The sequence below is a fragment of the Babylonia areolata genome, chromosome 7 (assembly GCF_041734735.1).
Source record: "Babylonia areolata isolate BAREFJ2019XMU chromosome 7, ASM4173473v1, whole genome shotgun sequence".
In the NCBI taxonomy this organism is placed as follows: Eukaryota; Metazoa; Mollusca; class Gastropoda; order Neogastropoda; family Buccinidae; genus Babylonia; species Babylonia areolata.
This window is the reverse complement of record NC_134882.1, coordinates 50764145-50786644: the sequence shown is the minus strand read 5'-3', so window position 1 is coordinate 50786644 and position 22500 is coordinate 50764145. Positions and strand designations below refer to the sequence as shown.

The 22500-nt window shown below is 44.1% G+C and overlaps 1 protein-coding gene across 2 annotated transcripts in view; it reads right to left on the bottom strand.

Moving 5' to 3' along the window:
- LOC143284103 (sushi domain-containing protein 2-like) overlaps positions 1–22500 on the bottom strand; it is a 62159-nt gene that overhangs the window by 17792 nt on the left and 21867 nt on the right. For both annotated transcript variants that reach the window (XM_076590748.1, XM_076590747.1), the window contains exons 4-14: positions 22352–22500; positions 20034–20132; positions 16055–16259; positions 14179–14294; positions 10532–10664; positions 8113–8291; positions 6428–6600; positions 5691–5972; positions 4355–4626; positions 2678–2812; positions 998–1192 (exon numbers count right to left, since the gene is read on the bottom strand). The exon at positions 22352–22500 is cut by the window's right edge and continues 56 nt beyond it. In XM_076590748.1, coding sequence (XP_076446863.1) covers positions 998–1192; positions 2678–2812; positions 4355–4626; positions 5691–5972; positions 6428–6600; positions 8113–8291; positions 10532–10664; positions 14179–14294; positions 16055–16259; positions 20034–20132; positions 22352–22500 — 1938 coding nt within the window. The remainder of the gene's footprint in view (positions 1–997; positions 1193–2677; positions 2813–4354; positions 4627–5690; positions 5973–6427; positions 6601–8112; positions 8292–10531; positions 10665–14178; positions 14295–16054; positions 16260–20033; positions 20133–22351) is intronic.

Below are 22500 nucleotides of genomic sequence, written 5' to 3'. Positions count from 1 at the left end.
AGACGGAGTGTGTCAGCTACGGCGCAGGTTTCTGGTTAAAAATTCAGGACACACACGCATCAACGATTATGGTTATGCGTCAGACCACTTTGTCGTCATGGCGTCGTCCCTATCAGCGACAACCGGGGAGGGACGGAGCCGGGCCTCCTGCCTCAAAGGGGCCCACCAAAGCGACCGGTGCCTCTGTCAACCTGAAGGTCAGGGGAAGGCAGAGTAGAGCGACTATGAAGCTCTACGGCGTCAAACCTGGCCAGGGGGCACAGAGCTACAGGCGCAGCTTTGGGGAGACCGCCACGACCTGGAGAAGACCGTGGGTTACATCGTGGCGACAGGGGTGACCGTCTGACGCAGCCAAAACATCGAACGCAGAAGAAGAAGAAGTGATTCATCACTTTTTGCGACTGATGTAAACTAGTCATTCCAAGTGGTGCACGTTTGCATTTGTTTTTTTTTTTGTTTTGTTTGTTTTGTTTTGTTTTTAAATAAAGCGGAGCAAGAACTGGATGTTATGTTCCCTTATCATGAACATAATTAAGAATAACCAATTTCATAATATCAAACATATGTTAATTCTGTCTGTCTGTCTGTCTATCTATGTGATTTCGGAGGGGATAGGTGGTCATATTTCCATTTTTTTGTTTGGTTGGTTGCTTTCCATACCAGCGAAATGGACCCAAGCTTAATCCTAGTAAGGAGGGATTTATTGTATGCTTTTTTATCAGTATATCACAGTGGATTTTACTACGAAAATTTGCCAGGGACATTTCCTTTGTTGCCATAAGTTCTTTTACGTGCGTTAAGTGCGTCCAAGGGGAATAGAATTCTGGCAAATGCGGGAATCGATCCTGTGCTCTCAGATTCTATCGCTTCTGATGCGGACTTGTTACCGCTAGGCCAAAACTCCACTGGTTTACGGCTTTTGAAATGTTCACCTATCAAAATGGATCTTTTTTTTTTAAAGAAAGAATGAAAGAAACCAGAAACCAAATAAACCCACCTTTAAAGTCCTGGAACATCTGGCTGCTCTCCTCAAAGAAACGCCGCTGGTTGCCTACCCTGATGTCCAGCTTCCGGTTGGTGGGTCCGCCAGGGGGCGCCAGACCGATGGTGATGACGTCACTTCCGGGCGTCCACATCACCACAGAGGTCAAGTTGGTTGGCGCCAGCTGGTTTTGGGAACTGATCACTAGGACTGGAAAAAAATAAATTAAATTAAATTAAATTAAATTTTTTTAAAAGCAGGTACAAATTCAGTGAACTGGCCGCCGTGGCGAATGGACCGACGACTGAGAGGAACGTGGGTTCAATCCCAGACATTTTTGTTTTTGTTGGTTCTACTTATCTTTCTTCTTTTTTTCTATCCGCGGCTAGCTCCTATCCAGAGCTAGGTGCATCACGGGCTCTGTTTGGAAGACTGGGACCACACAGGGTAATCCGGATGCGTCTTCTGGGGTATTCAAAATGTCCTAACCGTCACCGCAAGCGTCTGTATCTCTCAGTCTGGCTGACGCCGGGCTATATTAATAATAATAATAATAATGGTACTTATATAGCGCTAAATCTTGTGCATAAACAAATCAAAGCGCTTTCGCACCAGTCATTCTCACGCAAGCATAACTCTAAAACTGAAAAAAACTAAAAAGACAAGGAAGACGCAGGGAAGGGAGGCTACTTTGGGAAGAGGTGGGTTTTAAGGCCAGACTTGAAAGAGCTGAGTGTGGAGACTTGACGAAGCGAAAGAGGAAGTTCATTCCAATTGCAAGGTCCAGAGACAGAGAAAGAACGGTGGCCAACAGTCGAGAGTTTGAATCTGGGTATATGTAAGTGGAGTGGATCCGAAGCTGATCGTAGTGAGCAAGATGGAGTGTAGAGGTGAAGGCAGCCAGCGAGAAGACCGCGCTACAAAGTTGTCCTGAGCCTCAACAGAAATCCCTATAGCAGAATATTCATCATCATCCCCTTCGTCAGTCATCCTTCATCGAAATTTAGAAATTGTGTTTCCCAAATTCTGGGGCTAAATACACAAATTAAATTTCCCAAATTCTAGGGCACTCTTTACAAAAACGTTCAGAATAATTCCGTGATGTTTTATAGAACCCAACATATAAATTGCACAAAATGTTTGTTGATGGCTAAAAAAAAAGATTGCATGACATGAAAGTACTCGCGTTCGAAGAAAACAACAACATGCATACATACACAAAAACATAAGCGAGTGTAAATAATAGCCTACCACCAGACACGCAATGACATACACGCGTCTTCATTCACACACACACACACACACACACACACACACACACACACACACACACACACATACCACATACCACACATTAGCCAGGAAAGAAATCAATTCCACAAAATATTACTGAAACAGCCACAACATACACGTACGCGCGAGCACGCAAACACACAAAATCATTGTGCGTGTGTGTATAATCGTGTTGTGTGTACGTGTGTGTATGTGTGTTTAGGTCGGTGTGCATGTGCGCGTGTATATATGTGTGAAAATGCGTGTGTGTACGTTAATGTATGTGCATGCAAGCTTGTGGGGGGAGGGGGGGGGGAGCTCGTTACCAAACAAACAAGCACAACCACCAAACACACACAGATGTTGTGGATAATAATAAGCAACCCACATAAATTTTTTTTTAAAACCATGAGCAAACCCTACATTCGTTCTCCCTTTCCTCAAAGCGGCCCTGGATGTTGAGGTGGTCAGACTGAAGCAGCCAGAAGTCCCCAGACCCCCCAAAGTAGTAGCTGGCGCCGTCAAACGTGGTCACGTGAGGGTCGCCGTACACAGCCGCTGGGCACACAAAACACAAAGGAAGAAAACAGGTTAAGGTATTTGTGTTACCCCCTTTTTTTTTTTTCTTCTTTTTTTCTTTTTTGTCACAACAAATTTCTCTGTGTGAAATTCGGGCTGCTCTCCCCTATAGGGAGAGCGCCGTCGCTACAGTGAGAGCGCCACCCATTTTTTTTTTTTTTTTTTTCCTGCCAGCAGTTGTTTTTGTTGTTGTTTTTTAATTTGTTTTTCTGTCGAAGTGGATTTTTCTACACAATTAGAAGAAGAGGCCACACACACACACGCACACGCGCGCGCGCGCGCGCGCACACACACACACACACACACACACACACACACACACACACACGATCAACGGCTACAACAGGAAAGTTACGCACTCACCCACCTACCCCCATCCTCGCCATCTCCACTAACCTTGAATGGTGGTCTGGGTGCTAATTGTTTGTTTGTTTTTCGGGCGAGACAATAAACTAAAGTCCCGTGCGCAGCAAACACTTGACGGACGTAAAAGAACCCGCGTCTTGACACAGAGAACAGGAAGAAAGAAAGCAGGTTCGGACTGAAGAACAAACTGAAACTTGAATTCAACTGTGTCGATGGTCAACGCTGATTAACCCGTTGACTGGTCAGTTGACTGAACATGCACCCCCCCCCACACCCACACACACACACACCCACACACACTGCACTCACAAATACGCTACACTACACACACACACACACGCACACAAACACACACACACACAGACACGCGCGCGCGCGCGTGCGCGCGCGAAAACAAAACTTAATACTGCTTCAGTTTCTCAAGGAGGTGTGACAGCGTTCGGACAAAGCCATATACGTTACAGCACATCTACAAGGCAGATGCCTGACCAGCAGCATAACCCAACGCGTTTAGTCAGACCTTAAGTGCATGCATATTATATATCTGTGTCTTGGACAATAATCTCGTTGCCATGGGTTCTTTTTCAGTGCGCCAAGTGCGTGCTGCACACGGGACCTCGCTTCATTCGATTATCCAGTCAAACTCGGGGGAAAGGGCGAGAGCGGGATTCGAACCCACACCCTCACAGACTCTCTGTACTGGCAGCTGAGCGTCGTAACCATTCTGCCACCTTCCCCCTGGTGAATGTAATATAAATGTAAAACACACACACACACACACACACACACACGTACGCAAAAAACAACAACAAAAAAACCCTAGATTTTCTTCTTCTGCGATCGTGGGCTGCAACTCCCACGTTCTCTCGTATGTACACGAGTGGGCTTTTACGTGCATGACCAATTTGTTTTACCCCGCCATGTAGGCAGCCATACTAGGGGGTGCATGCTGGGTATTTTCGCGTTTCCATAACCCACCGAACGCTGACATTGATTACAGGACCTTTAACGCGCGTATCTGATCTTCTGCGTGCGTATACTCACGAAGGTGGATCAGGCACTAGCAGATCTGTACGTAATTACGTTGACCTGGGAGATCGGAAAAATTTCCAGTATGTAACCCATTGTAACCCGAGATAAAAACCACCGCCTCACCGGCATGAGGAGGCACATAGTCCTTGCAGTCCCGGGTGGCCCTCCGGTCCATGTAGTAGCTGCAGTCCCCGTAGTTCACCCACAGGCAGCAGTAGTAGAAGGTCACCACGTCCTGAATCCAGTGCGACAGCGAGGGCACGTGTCCGGGCGACCCGAAGGGGGCGGCCCCCCAGTCGTGTGCCCGGTCCGGGGTGGAGCCCTGGTAGGTGTCCGCGGCGTAGCGGAGGTCTCCGTCCTCCTCGTAGCAGCACTGGTTGCCTGCCGCGTCCGGTCTGGTGGGGCAGGGTAGGGTTGGGTACCCCCCGGGTGGGTCACGGCACGGGTGGGTGGGCATAGGGGTGGATTGTCGATGTTATGGATTGTTTTTATTTATATAATGTTGATGATAATTAGGAGGAGGAGGAGGGGAAGATAATGATGATGATGATGCTGTGGTGGTGATGATCATCATAATGATGGTGTTTTGATGATAATTACTATGAGGATGAGGATGATACTAATAATAGTGACGATGAGGAGGAGGAGGAGGAGAAGAAGAAGATAACGATGATGACGATGATGATGATACTGATGATGATGCAGATGATGATGCAGATGTTTGTCTGTCTGTATGTATGTATATATGCATGTACGTATGTATGTATGCGTACATGCATGCGTGTATCATGAATGTTTGCATAAATCTTTTTGTTTTCTTTCTTGTCGGGTTTTGTTTGTTTTTTGTTGTTGTTTTTTTGTTTTGTTTTATTTTTGTTTTCTTTTGTGGTAGAGTAAAATATCATATCATGTGCCGTATTCCATTCAACAAGCCCATTTACCACACCACTACCCTGTACTTGTCCAAATCAACGAACACAGTCCACCCATCCACCCACACGTCCAGACAACCTACACCCACAAAATCACCCCAACCTCACCACAGCCACAACCACGACCACCACCCCTACATTCACCATCACCACCACCTTCACCACCACCACCACCACCACCACCACAACGACAACCACCACCACCAACCTCACCCTAACCACAACCACCACAACAACAATAACGACAGCAACCACCACCATCACAACAACAACCACTACCACCCCTACCACCACCACCTCAACACCAACAGCAACAACAACCACCACCATCACCACCACCACCCCAACCACCACCACCACCCCTGCCACCACCGCTACCACAACAACTACCACAACCACCACCACCACCATCACCCCCACCACAACAACCACCACCACCCCTACAACCACCACCACTACAACAACTACCACCACCACCCTAACCCCTACCACCACCACCACCACCACCCACCAGACCCCAAACTCACGAGGGATGCACGGAGCGGACGCAGTGCCTGGCCCCAACGTGGTAGGTGCAGACGCTGCCGGTGAACATGTTGCAGCCCATGTCCGGCTGCCAGCGGCCCCAGTCCGCCAGGGCCTGCTCCAGGGTGCAGGGGCAGGGCAGCAGGTGTCGCTGCCAGTCGCCGCTGCGCTGGTCGCGGTCGCTCCAGGCGTGGCACCTGGAGGCCGGCCACTCCTCGCCGTGCCGGGCTTCCATCGCCCGCCTCACGTACCACCCCAGGGTGACTGGGCCCAGCGTGATGGACCTGCCACAGGCACGGGGGGGGGGGGGGGGGGGGGTGACTGGTCGGGCCTTTGAGATCACTCTTTTTGTTTATGATATGGTGTGTGTTAAAGACGTCGATGTAAATCTTTCTTTGCCCCCCTACCCCCACCCCCCTACGCCCCCCTCCCTCGACCCACACACACGCAGGCACGCACACACTCTCACCACCACCAGCATCACCTCTCCTCTCTCTCTCTCTCTCTCTCTCTCTCACACACACTCTCACCACCACCACCATCATCACCCCCGACACACACACACACACACACACACACACACATACATACACACACTTCCACCACCACCATCTCATCACACACACACACACACCCCACACACACACACAAACACAAACACCCCCACCCCCACAACCACACACACACACACCACCAACCCACACCCACGCCCCCCATCCACACACACACACACACTTACTGATACTTGGTGCTTTTGTCAACGAAGCGATCGGCCACACGGAGCTGCAGCAGAGCGATCTCAAAGTCAAAGCAATCGCTGCCCGAGCAGGAGAACTGTGTGGGGTCCACCGTGTACTTCTCGTCCCTGTTGACCACGTGTGTGGCCAGCTGCTCTAGCTGCTTCATCACCACCTGAACAGCCACCACCACCACCACCACCACGACATCAACACAGCAATGGGGTGTTGTTGTGTACTCTGTTGGGAAAGGCACCTAACTCCGGTCTCCTTCACTAAACCCCCATGTGACCGGGAAGTGGTGGTGGTGGTGGTGATAATAATGGTATAAATTAATGTGGAGTGATGGCCTAGAGGTAACGCGTCCGCCTAGGAAGCGAGAGAATCTGAGCGGGCTAGTTCGAATCACGGCTCAGCCGCCGATATTTTCTCCCCCTCCTCTAGACCTTGAGTGGTGGTCTGGACGCTAGTCATTCGGGTAAGACGATAAACCGAGGTCCCGTGTGCAGCATGCACTTAGCGCATGTAAAATAACCCACGACATCAAAATAAAGATGTTCCTGGCAAAATTCTGTAGAAAAATCTCACTTTAAGTCACATGACTGTATTGTCAGTTCTCAGTAAAATGAAAGGACTGTCGTTGTCATTTATCGCTAAACTCACGGGACTGTAGCGGATATCTCTCACTAAACGCACAAGACTGTCGCAGTCATCCCTCACTAAACGCACAGGACTTTCGCTGTCATTTCTCGCTAAGCTCACGGGACTTTCGCTGATATCTCTCGCTAAACTCACAGAACTGTTGTTAACATTCCTCACTAAACCAACAAGACTATCGCACTCATCCCTAGCTAAACTCACGAGACTGTCGCTGATATATCTCACTAAACTCACAGGACTGTCGCTGTTGTTTCTCACTAAACTCATATGACTGTAACTGTCATTTCTCACTAAACTCATAGGACTGTGGCTATCATTCCTCACTAAACCCACAGGACCGTCGCTACCATCCCTCACTAAACCCACAAGACTGTCGCTGTTAATCTTCACTAAACCCACAGGACTGTCGCTGTTATTCCTCACTAAACCCACAAGACTGCCGCAGTCATCCCTCACTAAACCCACAGGACTGTCGCTGTTATTCCTCACTAAACCCACAAAGACTGTCGCTGTAATTCCTCACTAAACCCACAGGACTGTTGCTGTTAATCCTCACTAAATCCACAAGACTGTCACTGTTATTCCTCACTAAATCCACAAGACTGTCACTGTTATTCCTCACTAAACCCACAAGACTGTTGCTGTTATTCCTCACTAAACCCACAGGACTGTCGTTGTTATCCCTCACTAAACCCAAAAGACTGCCGCAGTCATCCCTCACTAAACCCACAGGACTCTCGCTGTTATTCCTCACTAAAACCACAGGACTGTCGCTGTTATTCCTCACTAAACCCACAAGACTGTTGCTGTTATTCCTCACTAAACCCACAGGACTGTCGTTGTTATCCCTCACTAAACCCAAAAGACTGCCGCAGTCATCCCTCACTAAACCCACAGGACTCTCGCTGTTATTCCTCACTAAAACCACAGGACTGTCGCTGTTATTCCTCACTAAACCCACAAGACTGTTGCTGTTATTCCTCACTAAACCCACAAGACTGCCACAGTCATCCCTCACAAAACTCACGGGACTGTCGCTGCCCTCGTCCTCCCTGTAGCCGATCAGGAGGAGGTCCAGGGTGGCGGCCATGTTGGAGGAGAAGAGTCCGCTCTTCCACCTCAGCCTGAGAACGTCCGGCTGGATCCGGTACCAGGCCTCCTGCAGGTCCCTGATGTCCACAGGAGGGGGCAGCCTCGCGGGATGGACTGCACGTGACACAAAAAGCCTGACTGAATGGAATAATCACTGGATCTATGGAGGCAAGACCCTTCCTGACTCTCCACCTGTGATGCCCACCACCTTCATCCAATGAAGGAATCATGGGGGGTGTGGAGAGAGAAAAGAAACAGCGAAGCAGATCATTAATTTTGTCAAAAGACACTCCCGTGACTAAAATCTCTTCATCCAATGAAGGAATCGTGGGAGAAAAAACAACAAAAAACAACTGAAACTGAAACTTCAAAGCAGATCATTTTTCAAAAAGACGCTCACATTGATATGACCTTGACCTTTAATAAAAGAAAAAAAAAACATTCATGTTCTGACCAAATTAAATCACTATACGATGTTTACTGAAAACTGGATGAAACCCTAAGATCTATCATGCTTCTAAATACTTTCTTTTCCCAAAACGCGAAGTCGGGACCTTGAACTTTGACCTATGACCTTGTCTCTTTATACAGGTTTTTGCTCTTATCATTACCAGTCATTGTGTGTACTAAATTTGATGAAGACTGTGTATGAAACTTTTCTCTTGCAAATTGAAACGTTCACTATGTTCCCTGTCAATATCGTATGACATGTCATGAACCTGACCGTTGACATTTGATTTTTTTTTTTTAATTTCTTTATGGATCATGCTGTACTCAAGACAAGCCACAATAACAGGTTTGATAAAAACAAAAATGGATGTGAGATACGGTCTCTGTCAAGCTATTTTTTCCCCATTTTTTGCAAAATTATGACCTCGACCCTTGGCCTCCCACCCTATTTACCATACCATCTAATGACGGAGGATGAATTAAAAGGTCTTACACATACCCATCATTCTACTATGTTTGGTGCCATCATACTTGGCAGCCAAGAAAATGCTAGCGTTCAAGTTTACCATCACACACACACACACACACACACACACACACACACACACACACACACACACACACACACACACACACGCACACACACACACACACACACACACACACACACACACAATCGCGCGAATCACATACACTCGCTTTGTTTCCATATATCAGTCAAATAAACAAGCGATTGGATAATTCCATTATCTCAGATAAGAGAAATTGTTCCATGTGCACTATCACGACAAAGGTAAGCACACACATGGAACCATGACTGTACATACCGATGTTATTCAGTAAACAGCAAATCGAAATTCACACAGGGAAAGCTGTTGCGAAAAGCAACACAAATACAATACAATGCGTTACAATACAGTCCAATATAATGCAACAAAAAACAATATAAAAAACACAACACAATGCAACACAACACAGTGCCACACAGTACAATATTGCACAATACAATACACTTCAAAACGCCACAATACAACACACCACAATAAGCGCTTTGATTTGTCTCTGCCCAGGACTCAGCGCAATACAAATACCATTATTATTATTATTATTATTATCATTAATACATCACAATTATACCATGCTGAGACATACAATTCAACACTAAACACCACACCACAATACAACACATTATAAAGCAATACCACGCAAATCATGTTACAAAATGAAACAACACAACGACTTAAAACACGATAATATTCGATAATATGCAACACAACACAATACTACACAATAAAAAAAAGCAAAATAACACAGCACAACACAGTGCTATACAACACATCACAACGCCATAAAACACGATGATATTCGATAATATACAACACAACACAACACAACGCAATGCAGCGATGATCAATACTACACGGTTCAGTTCAGTTCAGTCACTCAAGGATGAGTCACTGCGTTCGGACAAATCCATATACGCTACACCACATCTGCTTAGCAATCCAATGTGCTTAGTCAGGCCTTGAGGGGAAAAAGTCCATAAAAAAAGTAAATGAATACACCAATAAATAAAATATTATGAATAAATAAATTATATATATATATATATATATATATATATATATATATATATATATATATATATATAGATATATATATATCAGACAGATAATGAAATAGAATAGATTGAAGGGAAAAAAGAATAAATCAACAAAATAAAGAGACAATTATGATGAATACTACACAATATAATGCAAATGATACAACACAACACAACACAACACAACACAGTCCAACACAATACAACACAACACAGCACAACACAACACAACACAACACAACACAGTCCAACACAATACTACACAACACAGCACAATGCAACACAGCACAAAACCACTGACTGATGGTGATATGTGTCCTGGCTTTCCAGGACACGTTGTCCAGGGACATCTCCACCTCCACCTCCCCCCGGGTGGTGAGGATGGGCACAGGGCACCTCCCCCTCATCACGCTCTCCATCACCCCCTCGCTGACCTGAACACACATTGACATCGCCTTCATGGTGGACCAGCAGCGAACATGAGGGTTGTACGATCAATGGTCACTCCACAACAATTAAGAGTCGTTTACAGTCGTCTTCAGTGAAGGACCATGTCTCTCAAAGGCCAAACGCTCAGCTTCTGTCACACATTGACGTCACCTTACTATGAGGGCAGCAGCAAACATGAGGGTCTGTACAACCTGAACACACATTGACGTCACCTTACTGTCGGACCAGCAGCAAACATGAGTGTCTGTACAACCTGAACACACATTGACGTCACCTTACTGTTGCGCCAGCAGCAAACATGATGGTCTGTACAACCTGAACACACATTGACGTCACCTTACTGTTGCGCCAGCAGCAAACATGAGTGTCTGTACAACCTGAACACACACTGACGTCACCTTACTGTTGGTGCAGCAGCAAACATGAGTGTCTGTACAACCTGAACACACATTGACGTCACCTTACTGTTGCGCCAGCAGCAAACATGAGTGTCTGTACAACCTGAACACACATTGACGTCACCTTACTGTTGGTGCAGCAGCAAACATGAGTGTCTGTACAACCTGAACACACATTGACGTCACCTTACTGTTGGGGCAGCAGCAAACATGAGGGTCTGTACAACCTGAACACACATTGACGTCACCTTACTGTCGGACCAGCAGCAAACATGAGGGTCTGTACAACCTGAACACACACTGACGTCACCTTACTGTTGCGCCAGCAGCAAACATGAGGGTCTGTACAACCTGAACACACACTGACGTCACCTTACTGTTGGTGCAGCAGCAAACATGAGGGTCTGTACAACCTGAACACACATTGACGTCACCTTACTGTTGGTGCAGCAGCAAACATGAGTGTCTGTACAACCTGAACACACATTGACGTCACCTTACTGTTGGTGCAGCAGCAAACATGAGGGTCTGTACAACCTGAACACACATTGACGTCACCTTACTGTTGCGCCAGCAGCAAACATGAGGGTCTGTACAACCTGAACACACATTGACGTCACCTTACTGTCGGACCAGCAGCAAACATGAGGGTCTGTACAACCTGAACACACATTGACGTCACCTTACTGTCGGACCAGCAGCAAACATGAGGCCAAACGCTCAGCTTCTATCACAGATTGACGTCACCTTACTGTTGGTCCAGAGGAAAGTGTGAGCTTTACGATCAATGGTTTCTCCACTGCAACTGAAATCAGTTAACAGCTCAGTCTTTTGTGGAGGACCATGGCTCTCAAAGGCCAAACGCTTAGCATCTGTCACACATTAACATCAACTTGCAGTCGGACCAGCAGCAAAATGCGAGCTGTATGATCAATGGTTTCTCTACTGCAATTGACATTCGTTTACAGCTCAGTCTTATATGGAGGACCGTGGCTCTCAAAGACCAAACGTTCAGCTTCTATCACAGATTGACATCACCTTACTGTTGCGCCAGCAGCAAAATGAGGGCTGTATGATCAATGGTTACCCCACTGCAAGTGACATCCGTTTACAGCTCAGTCTTTCGTGAAGGACTATGCCTCTCAAACTTGGAGGCAAGATTGTATTGGCTCTTAAGTGCTGCAACCTTAATTGGGGGCTAGTCGGCCTTTGGGAACCATCCCAACGCCGACTGTCCTAAAGCTCTCTTGGCCGAGAGAGTGGGGATTAACTTGGGCAACACTCCACTACAATCATATTTCTGGCCGATACATTCGGGACAGCAGTTGTCCCCGCTATTGTTCTGATGATCATAGTCGGAGACTGATGACTATCATAAATGTTTGTCTGGACATCACTCAGATATATTTCTAGTTTACCGCGAACTGGGCAGATTGTTTTGAAAATATGATTTAATTCATATAGTATGTGTACCACGCGTTGGTTAAACCTTGTGCACGTCGGAGACGAGGGTGGGTGCAGGTATGGCATGGGCAATTTTCAGTTAACAAGATTTCATCAGTAAGTTTATTCATTGTTAAGAACGGCTCTACAAACGAATACAGTTCTGCACAACTCACAAACTGGTTACTACACCTGATTTGTTACTTGCATCACTGACCAGTCCACTTTTATTTTCTCACTAATTTCTTCGTATATTTCATTTTGTTACAACATCTTGATGTTTGCGTATTTGTTTGTTTCGTTTTATTCATCAGTTTTTATAAATTTTGTGTTAATTTTCTTTTAAAAAAAAATGGTATGCTCACAATCGCGTTGGGCTTTATCCGCAGGTCACACATGAACTTCATTTTTCTTCGCTCTTTCTTTAAGCAGCTTAAGTTGTATATGGATTATGTCCGAATCCTCCGACACCTTAAAACCAAAGCCTAGAACCGTTTCACAAACTATTACAGTTCTCTGCCGCTCACAAACACAAACTGCGCGAGTTATTTGATTTTATTGTTTGCTACAGTGACCGCCAAAATGCCTCTCTGAGTTGCCAGTTTTGTTGGATGTTTTCATTTGTTGATATTGTTGTGCAATACCCTATTGTCTTAACAGGAGTATGTGTGTGTGTGTGGGTGGGGGGGGGGTTAGTATATCGTCAGCTATTGGGAATTCTTATTTGACTAGTTTTAATCTCTTCTTATGTTGCGCATGATTTTATGCCAGTGTTTACAATGAGCCTGTGATTACACAACTTAATTTCCATGTGGATTAATAAAGTGTTTTTGATTTGATTTGATTGTCTAATTTTCAAGGATGAGTCAGAGCGTGCGAATTGATCTAGAATAATAATAATGATACTACTACTACTACAACCACTAAAGATAATGGTAAGAAGAAGAAGAAGAAGAATACTGGGTGGGGGCGGCGGGGGCTGTTGCTGTTTTGTTGTTGTTGTTGTTTTGTTTTTTTGTTTTTTGTTTGTTTGATAAATATCATTATCTGATGATTGATGTGATTCATTCAGGGATAAACTGTCGTTGCTGACTCTAACAAAACTCATCCATTGACTTATGCCCTATCTACTTTATCCTATTTTACTTATTATTATTAATAATGTCTTTAGTTTATTACAACAGTATATCGTGTGAAACTGTTGTTGTTTGTGTTGTTGCATATTTGACTACATGTAAAAGAAAAAAATTTAAAATGTTGATTACAAAAAAAAAAGAGAAGAAGAATACACTACTTTTTCTGCTGAAATTCAAAAAGAAAGGAAAGAAAAGGAGAGCGGATGCCTGACCCCCACATTACCCCATAGCCCTCATCAAGCCTCGAGGGATGTCCTGGACGATTTACATTCCCCACGCTTTGAGATTTGACACCCCGTAAAAACTGAAACTAAGAAGCGCTCTATATTTATTCAGCTAGTCAGCTAGTTAGTTACTTAGTTGGTAAGACGTCTAGTTATAGCGCATACTCTTGAAGCTCTATGCGCTTTACAAACGAATACAGCTCTCTACACGCTCACAAACTGGATGAGTTGCTTGGTTTGAGTTTTGCTTCACTGACAGAAGAACTGCTTAACTGACTGACTGACTGTGTGACTTACGGCTTGGCGGTTGAAGCGGCAGTAGATCTTGGTGCCAGGTGTGCTGCAGGTGCCAGACACGGAGAGCATCTCTCCGCCAAACATGCCGGCCTGCCTGGGGAACACCTCCAGCTCCGCTACACACGCACACACACACACACACACACACACACACACGCACGCACGCACGCACGCACGCATATAAATTAGGTGTGCGTTTTTGTTGTTGTTGTTTTACCCTTTAATGTTGTGTCTATAAAGCTTTCATTCACGGTTTTCGTGCCAAATAAATATGTTTCTGATTCTGATTCTGATTGTACGCACGAACACACACACACACACACACACACACACACACACACACACAGAGGGTCCAACGTGTACTGGAGGATTAAAAAGAAATTAATGAGACCCAGGGCTTGACACACAAGAGACAGACCTGGAGGGGGAGGAGAAGGAGCAGAAGGAGAAGAAGAAGAAGGCTGACTGACTGATTGAATCTTTAATGGGTAAAGAATTAGGCACAGTAAAGGCCTTTTCACAATTCTGCCCATTTAACGACACAAAACATAAAAATAAAGAACGACACAAAACATAAAAATAAAGAAATAAAATGAAATAAATCAAAATAATAAGAACGACGAATAAGAATAGTAACTGGAATAGTCTATTAAAGGTAACAAAGCGATGGAAAGAACAAATGGTACATTACACACACACACACACACACACACACACACACACACACACAAGCACGTTTTCGCCTACTGTCAATCTCGTCCTCGTCTTCATACTTGCTTATGCGAATTATGCAAGTGTGGCGAGCTGCACTTTCCATCGGCGATGATGACAACGATGATATGGATACTTACATTGTGCCTATACTGGGTCAGAGACCAAGCTCAAAGCGCTTTACAAACAAGGATTCATCTGCACACAGGTTGTCTACCTGCGTAGATGCCAACTGACAGATGCAATCGGGCGCTCATCATTCGTTTCCTGTGTCTTTCATTCAGGTTTCAGTCATGTACACTCATACACACGCTCATACAGGCATGTAACATTTACGTATATGACCGTTTTTGTTTGATTTCATTTAACCCACTATGTAGTCCGCCATGCTCCGTTTTCGGGGATGTGCATGTTGGGCAAGTTCCCGTATCGATAACCCAGCGAACGTTGAGATGGATAACAGGAAGGTTAACGTGCGTATCTGATCTTCTGCGTGCGTACACAAACAAATGGGGTTCAGGCACTAACAGGCCTGGACATATTACGTTGACCTGTCGGATCTGAAAAAAAAAAATCTCCACTCATAATCCACCACGGTGTGGCGGGGATCGAACTCAAAGAAACTACGGCCGAGAATCCAGCGCTAAAACCATTTGTATTTTGTATGTGTATTTCTTTTTATCACAACAGATTTCTCTGTGTAAAATTCGGGCTGTTCTCCCCAGGGAGAGCGTGTCGCTACACTACAGCGCTACCTTTTTTTTTTTTTTGTATTTTTTCCTGCGTGCAGTTTTATTTGTTTTTCCTATCCAAGTGGATTTTTCTACAGAATTTTGCCAGGAACAACCCTTTTGTTGCCGTGGGTTCTTTTACGTGCGCTAAATGCATGCTGCACACGGGACCTCGGTTTATCGTCTCATCCGAATGGCTAGCGTCCAGACCACCACTCAAGGTCTAGTGGAGGGGGAGAAAATAAATCGGCAGCTGAGCCCGTGATTCGAACCAGCGCGCTCAGAGTCTCTCGTTTCCTAGGCGGACGCGTTACCTCCAGGCCAGCACTCCACCGCACTTTGACCGCCGCTCGCGTCATCAGCCATCACCACATCCGTGGTCAGTCAACCATCACGGTGAGAGGCGAGAACCGATCTCCTACGTTGCCACTCACCGAACTTCAAGCCATCTGCCAGACACCCTCCTCGAACGATGATGTCATCCGTGACTGCCAGGATGTAGCGTCCATCCACGTCACTTCCCACACGTGACACAAGAGAAGCAATCCTGTTTTGATCTCCCTTGGAACGCTTTGCGCATGGGCCCTGGCACGGGATGACGTCGGTCCAGCCACGACCATGTCCGCCGTTGAGACCTGCCTGGAAAAAGGACATGCGTAGTATAAAAGATAGCAGTAGTAGTAGTAGCAGTAGTAGTAGTACGTACGTACTATTACTACTACTACTACAGAATACAGAATAGTTTATTATCTCAAGAAAAAAACACTTGAGGCGTAAAACACACGAACAATACACGGAAATAACAGTCATTCAACATGAAAACATAAAAGACGTTAAATGTTTAGATGGCAACCCATGCGTACAATAAACAACCCTCCTCCTACTAATCATCATCAACGTCATCATACCAGCCAACGGGGCGAAGTGGTTAGCGTTTTTCGGCCAGCGCCAGGCCTCTACCCAGAGATGAGTGTGCTATGGGCTTAAATGGCGAGGACTGGGACCACACAGTCGAGTATCATCCACTTCACGGACGAGTCCTTACGTGTGTTGCTCTTATTTCCTGACCAACACTGCAGGTGTCTGTCTGTATCTCTCGGGCCTGGGTATCATTATGACAGAAAGCGTTAAGTACAGCCTTGTCAAGTAGTCCCAAACCTGGTGGACCTCCATAGCAGCGTCGTTAACATCACCATCCTCCTCCTTCATCGTCATGAAAAAAAATTTTTTTTAAATTTTTGTCCAAAATTCTGTGGCCCTTCATGCCTCGCTCTCACGGTGACCTCATTTTCGATCCCTCTCCACTTCCGTGGCGTAAAACACACACATACGCACGATACACTCGCGCGCGCGCGCACACACACACACACACACACACACACACACACGTGTCAACATGAACTGGTGTTGACAAGGCAATCAGACGCACTCTCACAGAGAATGGAGTCAATTACGTTTAAACGAGTCATGAAGTATATCCCCCTTCACAAACACACGCCTCAACGACGTGTTGAAAGCAGATGTGTGCCATTTCACTTTCGTTGTTGTTGTTGTTGTTGTTGCTGTTGCTATTGCTTTGTAGTTATTGTTGGGATGCATTCTGATTTTAGTAAACGGGCGTTTGAGAATTTTTTTTTTTTTTTTACAAACTCTTGTTGCAGTAGTTTTGTCTTGGCTGTAATGGCCGCTAGTCTTCTTTGTTTCACGGCTCTTAAGGTATAAAATTACATTTCATTTGATCTGCTTGACTAACTATCTGATATCATTCACAACTTACTTTTTTATTCTACATTTCACAACTTAAATGAGTGAATACTGTGCTCAGCACATATTACATATTTTAAGTATGAATGCTCTTAATGAAACATGGAAGCACGATCTGATTTTATGTGGATGTAATTCAATCTTATTTCTATTTTGACGTGTGTGTCGCCTTTTTATCAGGAAACAAATTCTCCTTTTAGAGATTTTAATTCTTTTATCAGGAAACAATTTCTCATTTTAGAGATTTTAATTCTTTTATCAGGAAACAATTTCTCATTTTAGAGATTTTAATTCTTTTATCAGGAAACAATTTCTCATTTTAGAGATTTTAATTCTTTTATCAGGAAACAAATTCTCCTTTTAGAGATTTTAATTCTTTTATCAGGAAACAAATTCTCCTTTTAGAGATTTTAATTCTTTTATCGGGAAACAAATTCTCCTTTTAGAGATTTTAATTCTTTTATCAGGAAACAAATTCTCCTTTTAGAGATTTTAATTCTTTTATCGGGAAACAAATTCTCCTTTTAGAGATTTTAATTCTTTTATCGGGAAACAAATTCTCCTTTTAGAGATTTTAATTCTTTTATCAGGAAACAATTTCTCATTTTAGAGATTTTAATTCTTTTATCAGGAAACAATTTCTCATTTTAGAGATTTTAATTCTTTTATCAGGAAACAATTTCTCATTTTAGAGATTTTAATTCAGTTTCGTTATTTACATTTTGTTTAAGATCGTTTTCTTTGAAAAAAAAATCTAGCCCCAGACAATTTTTTTTTTTCAAAATCTATCACCTGCACAAAATTCATTTTATTGTCCGTGGTTAAGTAATGATTATAGCATGTTTACATTTTATGGCAAGTGTTTACGGTAAATGTGTTTATCAGTGTGATGGTATTGTATTGTATTGTATTACTCTTTCTTGTCACAACATAATTCTCTGTGTGAAATTCGTGCTGCTCTCCCTGGGAGAGCGCGTCGCTACTCTGAGAGCGCAACCCATTTTTTTGGATTTTTTTTTCCTGCCTGCATTTCTTTTGTTGTTGTTTTTTTCCCCATCGAAGTGGATTTTTCTACAGGATATTGCCAGAGACAGCCCTTTTGTTGCCGTGGGTTCTTTTACGTACGCTAAGTAATGACGATATATCATCTGTATATACTCAGGCCCTATCCAATGACCGCTTGTAATGGAGAATGCTGTGTGTCGTTCAGCGCACCCCCCTCAACCCCCCACCCCCCGCACCCCCACGACCAAACCAACTTTTCCGGACCAGTGACGGAAATGTATGTTGTCATGGTAATACGATGTGTACTTCCTCGTGATAAGAGACAACGACTGCTATTGTTCATTGTGTCAGTAGGTCGCATAACAATACTACGTTTTTTGTATAAAATAAAAGAAAAATGTAACTTTTGTGTGTGTGTGTGTGTGTGTGTGTGTGTGTGTGTGTGTGTGTGAAAATATTTGAATCCACTTTGTGCCCTTCCCAATAGCATTATGATTAGAATGTATGGAAAGAACTGATCATTTGCTATTTTTGTGCCAAATTTGTAGTATTTCCAGAGAAAATGACAATGTTACAGTTTACCACACACACGCACACACACACACACACACACACACACACACACACACACACACACACACACACACACACACAGGGTTATTACATAGACTCACACTGTTTACATAAGTGAGTAAAAAAAAACCTATACTTGACTTTTACGTGGCAATCATATTTGAATGGTTAACAGTATGGTATTGTATTGTATTGAATTGCATTGTTTTGAATATTCTTTTTTATCACAACAGATTTCTCTGTGTGAAATCCGGCTGCTCTCCCCAGGGAGAGCCCGTTGCTGCACTGAGAGCGCCACCCATTTTTGTATTTTTTCCTGCATGCAATTTTATTTTTTTTCCTATCAAAGTGGATTTTTCTACTGAATTTTGTCAGGGACAACCCTTTTGTTGCCGTGGGTTCTTTCACATGCGCTAAGTGCATGCTGCACATGGGACCTCTGTTCATCGTCTCCTCAGAATGACTAGCGTCCAGGAGTGATGGCCTAGAGGTAACGCGTCCGCCTAGGAAGCGAGAGAATCTGAGCGCGCTAGTTCGAATCACGGCTCAGCCGCCGATATTTTCTCCCCCTCCACTAGACCTTGAGTGGTGGTCTGGACGCTAGTCATTCGGATGAGACGATAAACCGAGGTCCCGTGTGCAGCATGCACTTAGCGCACGTAAAAGAACCCACGACAACAAAAGGGTTGTTCCTGGCAAAATTCTGTAGAAAAATCCACTTCGGTAGGAAAAACAAATAAAACTGCACGCAAGAAAAAAATTTTTTTTAAATGGGTGGCGCTGTAGTGTAGCGACGCGCTCTCCCTGGGGAGAGCAGCCCGAATTTCACACAGGGAAATCTGTTGTGATAAAAAAGAGAAATACAAATACACCACTCAAGGTCTAGTGGAGTGGGAGAAAATACTGGCGACCATAACATTCGAACCAGTGCGCTCAGGTTCTCTCGCTTCCAAGGTGGACGCGTTCCCTTTAGGCCAGCACTACGCACAAAAAAAGAGAGAAAATTATGAATATACAATAACAAAATAAATATGAAATACAAAGAACAAAATAAGCTCCACTCCGGCTTACCACTTGGTGGACTGTGAAGGGAATCTCCATCTTGTAGTAGTTGAAAATGGCGAAAGTGTGCTCTGTATTGGCGGCGATCAGCACTTGGAACGTGTTCGACTGAACAGGAAACCAAAACACACGGATAAAGAGTTACCCAATGCACATGCTAAAGGTATCATTTATCTCCTTCTTCTTTTTCTTCTTCTTCTTCGTTCGTGGGCTGTAACTCCCACGTTCAGTCGTATATAAACGAGTGGGCTTTCACGTACGTGTATGACCGTTTTTACCCCTCCATGTAGGCAGCCATACTCCGTTTTCGGGGGTGTGCATGCTGAGTATGTTCTTGTTTCTATAACCCACCGAACGCTGACATGGATTACAGGGTCTTTAACATACGTAGTTAATCTTCTGTTTGCGTATACACACGAAGGGGGTTCAGGCACAAGTAGGTCTGCACATATGTTGACCTGGGAGATCGAAAAAATCTCCACCCTTTACCCACCAGGTGCCGTTACCGAGATTCGAACAAAGGACCCTCAGATTGAAAGTCCAACGCTTTAACCACTCGGCTGTTGCGCCCGTCGTTTCATTTATGACAGTGTAAGAAAGTGTAAAAGATAGGGGAAAGAAGAAGAAGAAGAAAGGACGAAATAAGTGAACGGATAAAGAGTCACCTAACGCACATGCTAAAGTTTATGACAATGTAAGAAAAGGCAAATGAGAAAGAAAAGGAAGAAAGTGCGAAAGAGGTGAGGGGATGGCGCTACCTGACGCACATGCTAAAGGTGTCATTTATGACAATGTAAGAAAAGGAAGATGAGAGGGAAAATGGAAGAAGAACAGGTGAAGTAAATATAAAACGAATAAAGAAAGAAACAAAGACAGGAAGATAAAGAAGCAACGAGTGAACAGAGAAAGACAGACAGACAGACAGAACCAAGCAAAACAGAAACAGAACGAAATACAACAGAACAAAGGCTAAAGCCACCACTATGTATACAACGTATGAAAGTGATCTGCTGTCTAATTACCGCATTGTACCGATCTTCAAAAATGGACTCTCTGGACTATAATTTCTTTGATAAAACTGTCATAAACATTTTGGTATAGTTCATTTCTTCTTGTAAACGGTAGGTGCATTCTACAACAACATAGGATCAACGATTATTTTGCGAATGGAAAGCAAATATCTCCAACTCCACCTTATTAATTCCCGACATGCTCTGAAACACTTAGCAACTTTTACTCTGAACACATTCACCACCCCTAACTAAACAATTCGATTGATTATTGATTTTGTGGATAGTTTATTCATCTGTCTCTCTCATATTTTTTTCATGTTAATACTATTAACGTTATCATCATCATTATCACCAGTAGAAGTAGTGGTTTATCAGTATTATGATATTATCAGTATTATTATTATCATCGCCATCATTATCACAATCATCGATGATTTACATATTTCAGATTTAGCGTGTGTATGTGGGCTGTGGGTGGTGGTTATGGGTGTGTGTGAGTGTGCGTGCGTGCACGTGTGTGTGTGTGTGTGTGTGTGTGTGTGTGTGTGTGTGTGTGTGCGTGGTGTGTGAGTGTGTGTGTGTGTGTGTGTGTGTGTGTGTGTGCGCGCGCGCGCGTCTGTGCGTGTGTGTGTGTGTGTGTGTGTGTGTGTGTCTGTATGCGCGTGTGTGTACGTATCTCGTGGTGTTGAAGTATTTTAAGCGCGTCCCCCCCACACTCCCACCCCCCCACACCCGCCCCCCCCCCCCCCCCTGCACCCTTGGAGGGCATTATTTGCGAAAAGAAAGTTACCTGCTTTACACTGCCTCGTTTAGCAAAAAATAAATAAATAAATCAATAAATCAATGAATTTATAAACATATGAATGACTAAATAAATAAATGAGTAAATAAAGAAAGAAAGAAAGAAACGAATAAATAAATAAACAGATAAATTAATTAATTAACCAATAAATGAATAATAAATGAATAAATGAATACAATGAGTGAATTAAGTAGCGAATGGATTAAAGAGAAAACGAATAAATGAATAAAGAAAGAAAGAAAGAAACAATGAAGCAAAAACAAACAAACAAAAAAAACCCAAAAAACACACACACACAAAGAAACAGATAAACAATTAACCATAAAACAAACTGAACAAAAAGAAAACGAACATACCGGGCACCGTGTGGAGATCAACCTGTCCTCCGTGCAGTCGAAAGAAACAAACAAAACAATCAAACAAACAAAAAAGAAAACACAAAATCAAACACACAAAGAAACAGATCAACAACTAACCATAAACCAAACTGAACAAAAAGAAGACGAACATACCGGACACCCTGTGGAGATCACCCTGTCCTCCGTACAGTCCTCACTGCAGCTGACGTTCTCCCAGGTGACCTTCAGGACGAAGTTGCTGGTGAAGCCTGACTTGAGCACCACCGTGGCATCGGCCAGATAGTCGTCCACCTGCAGCATCA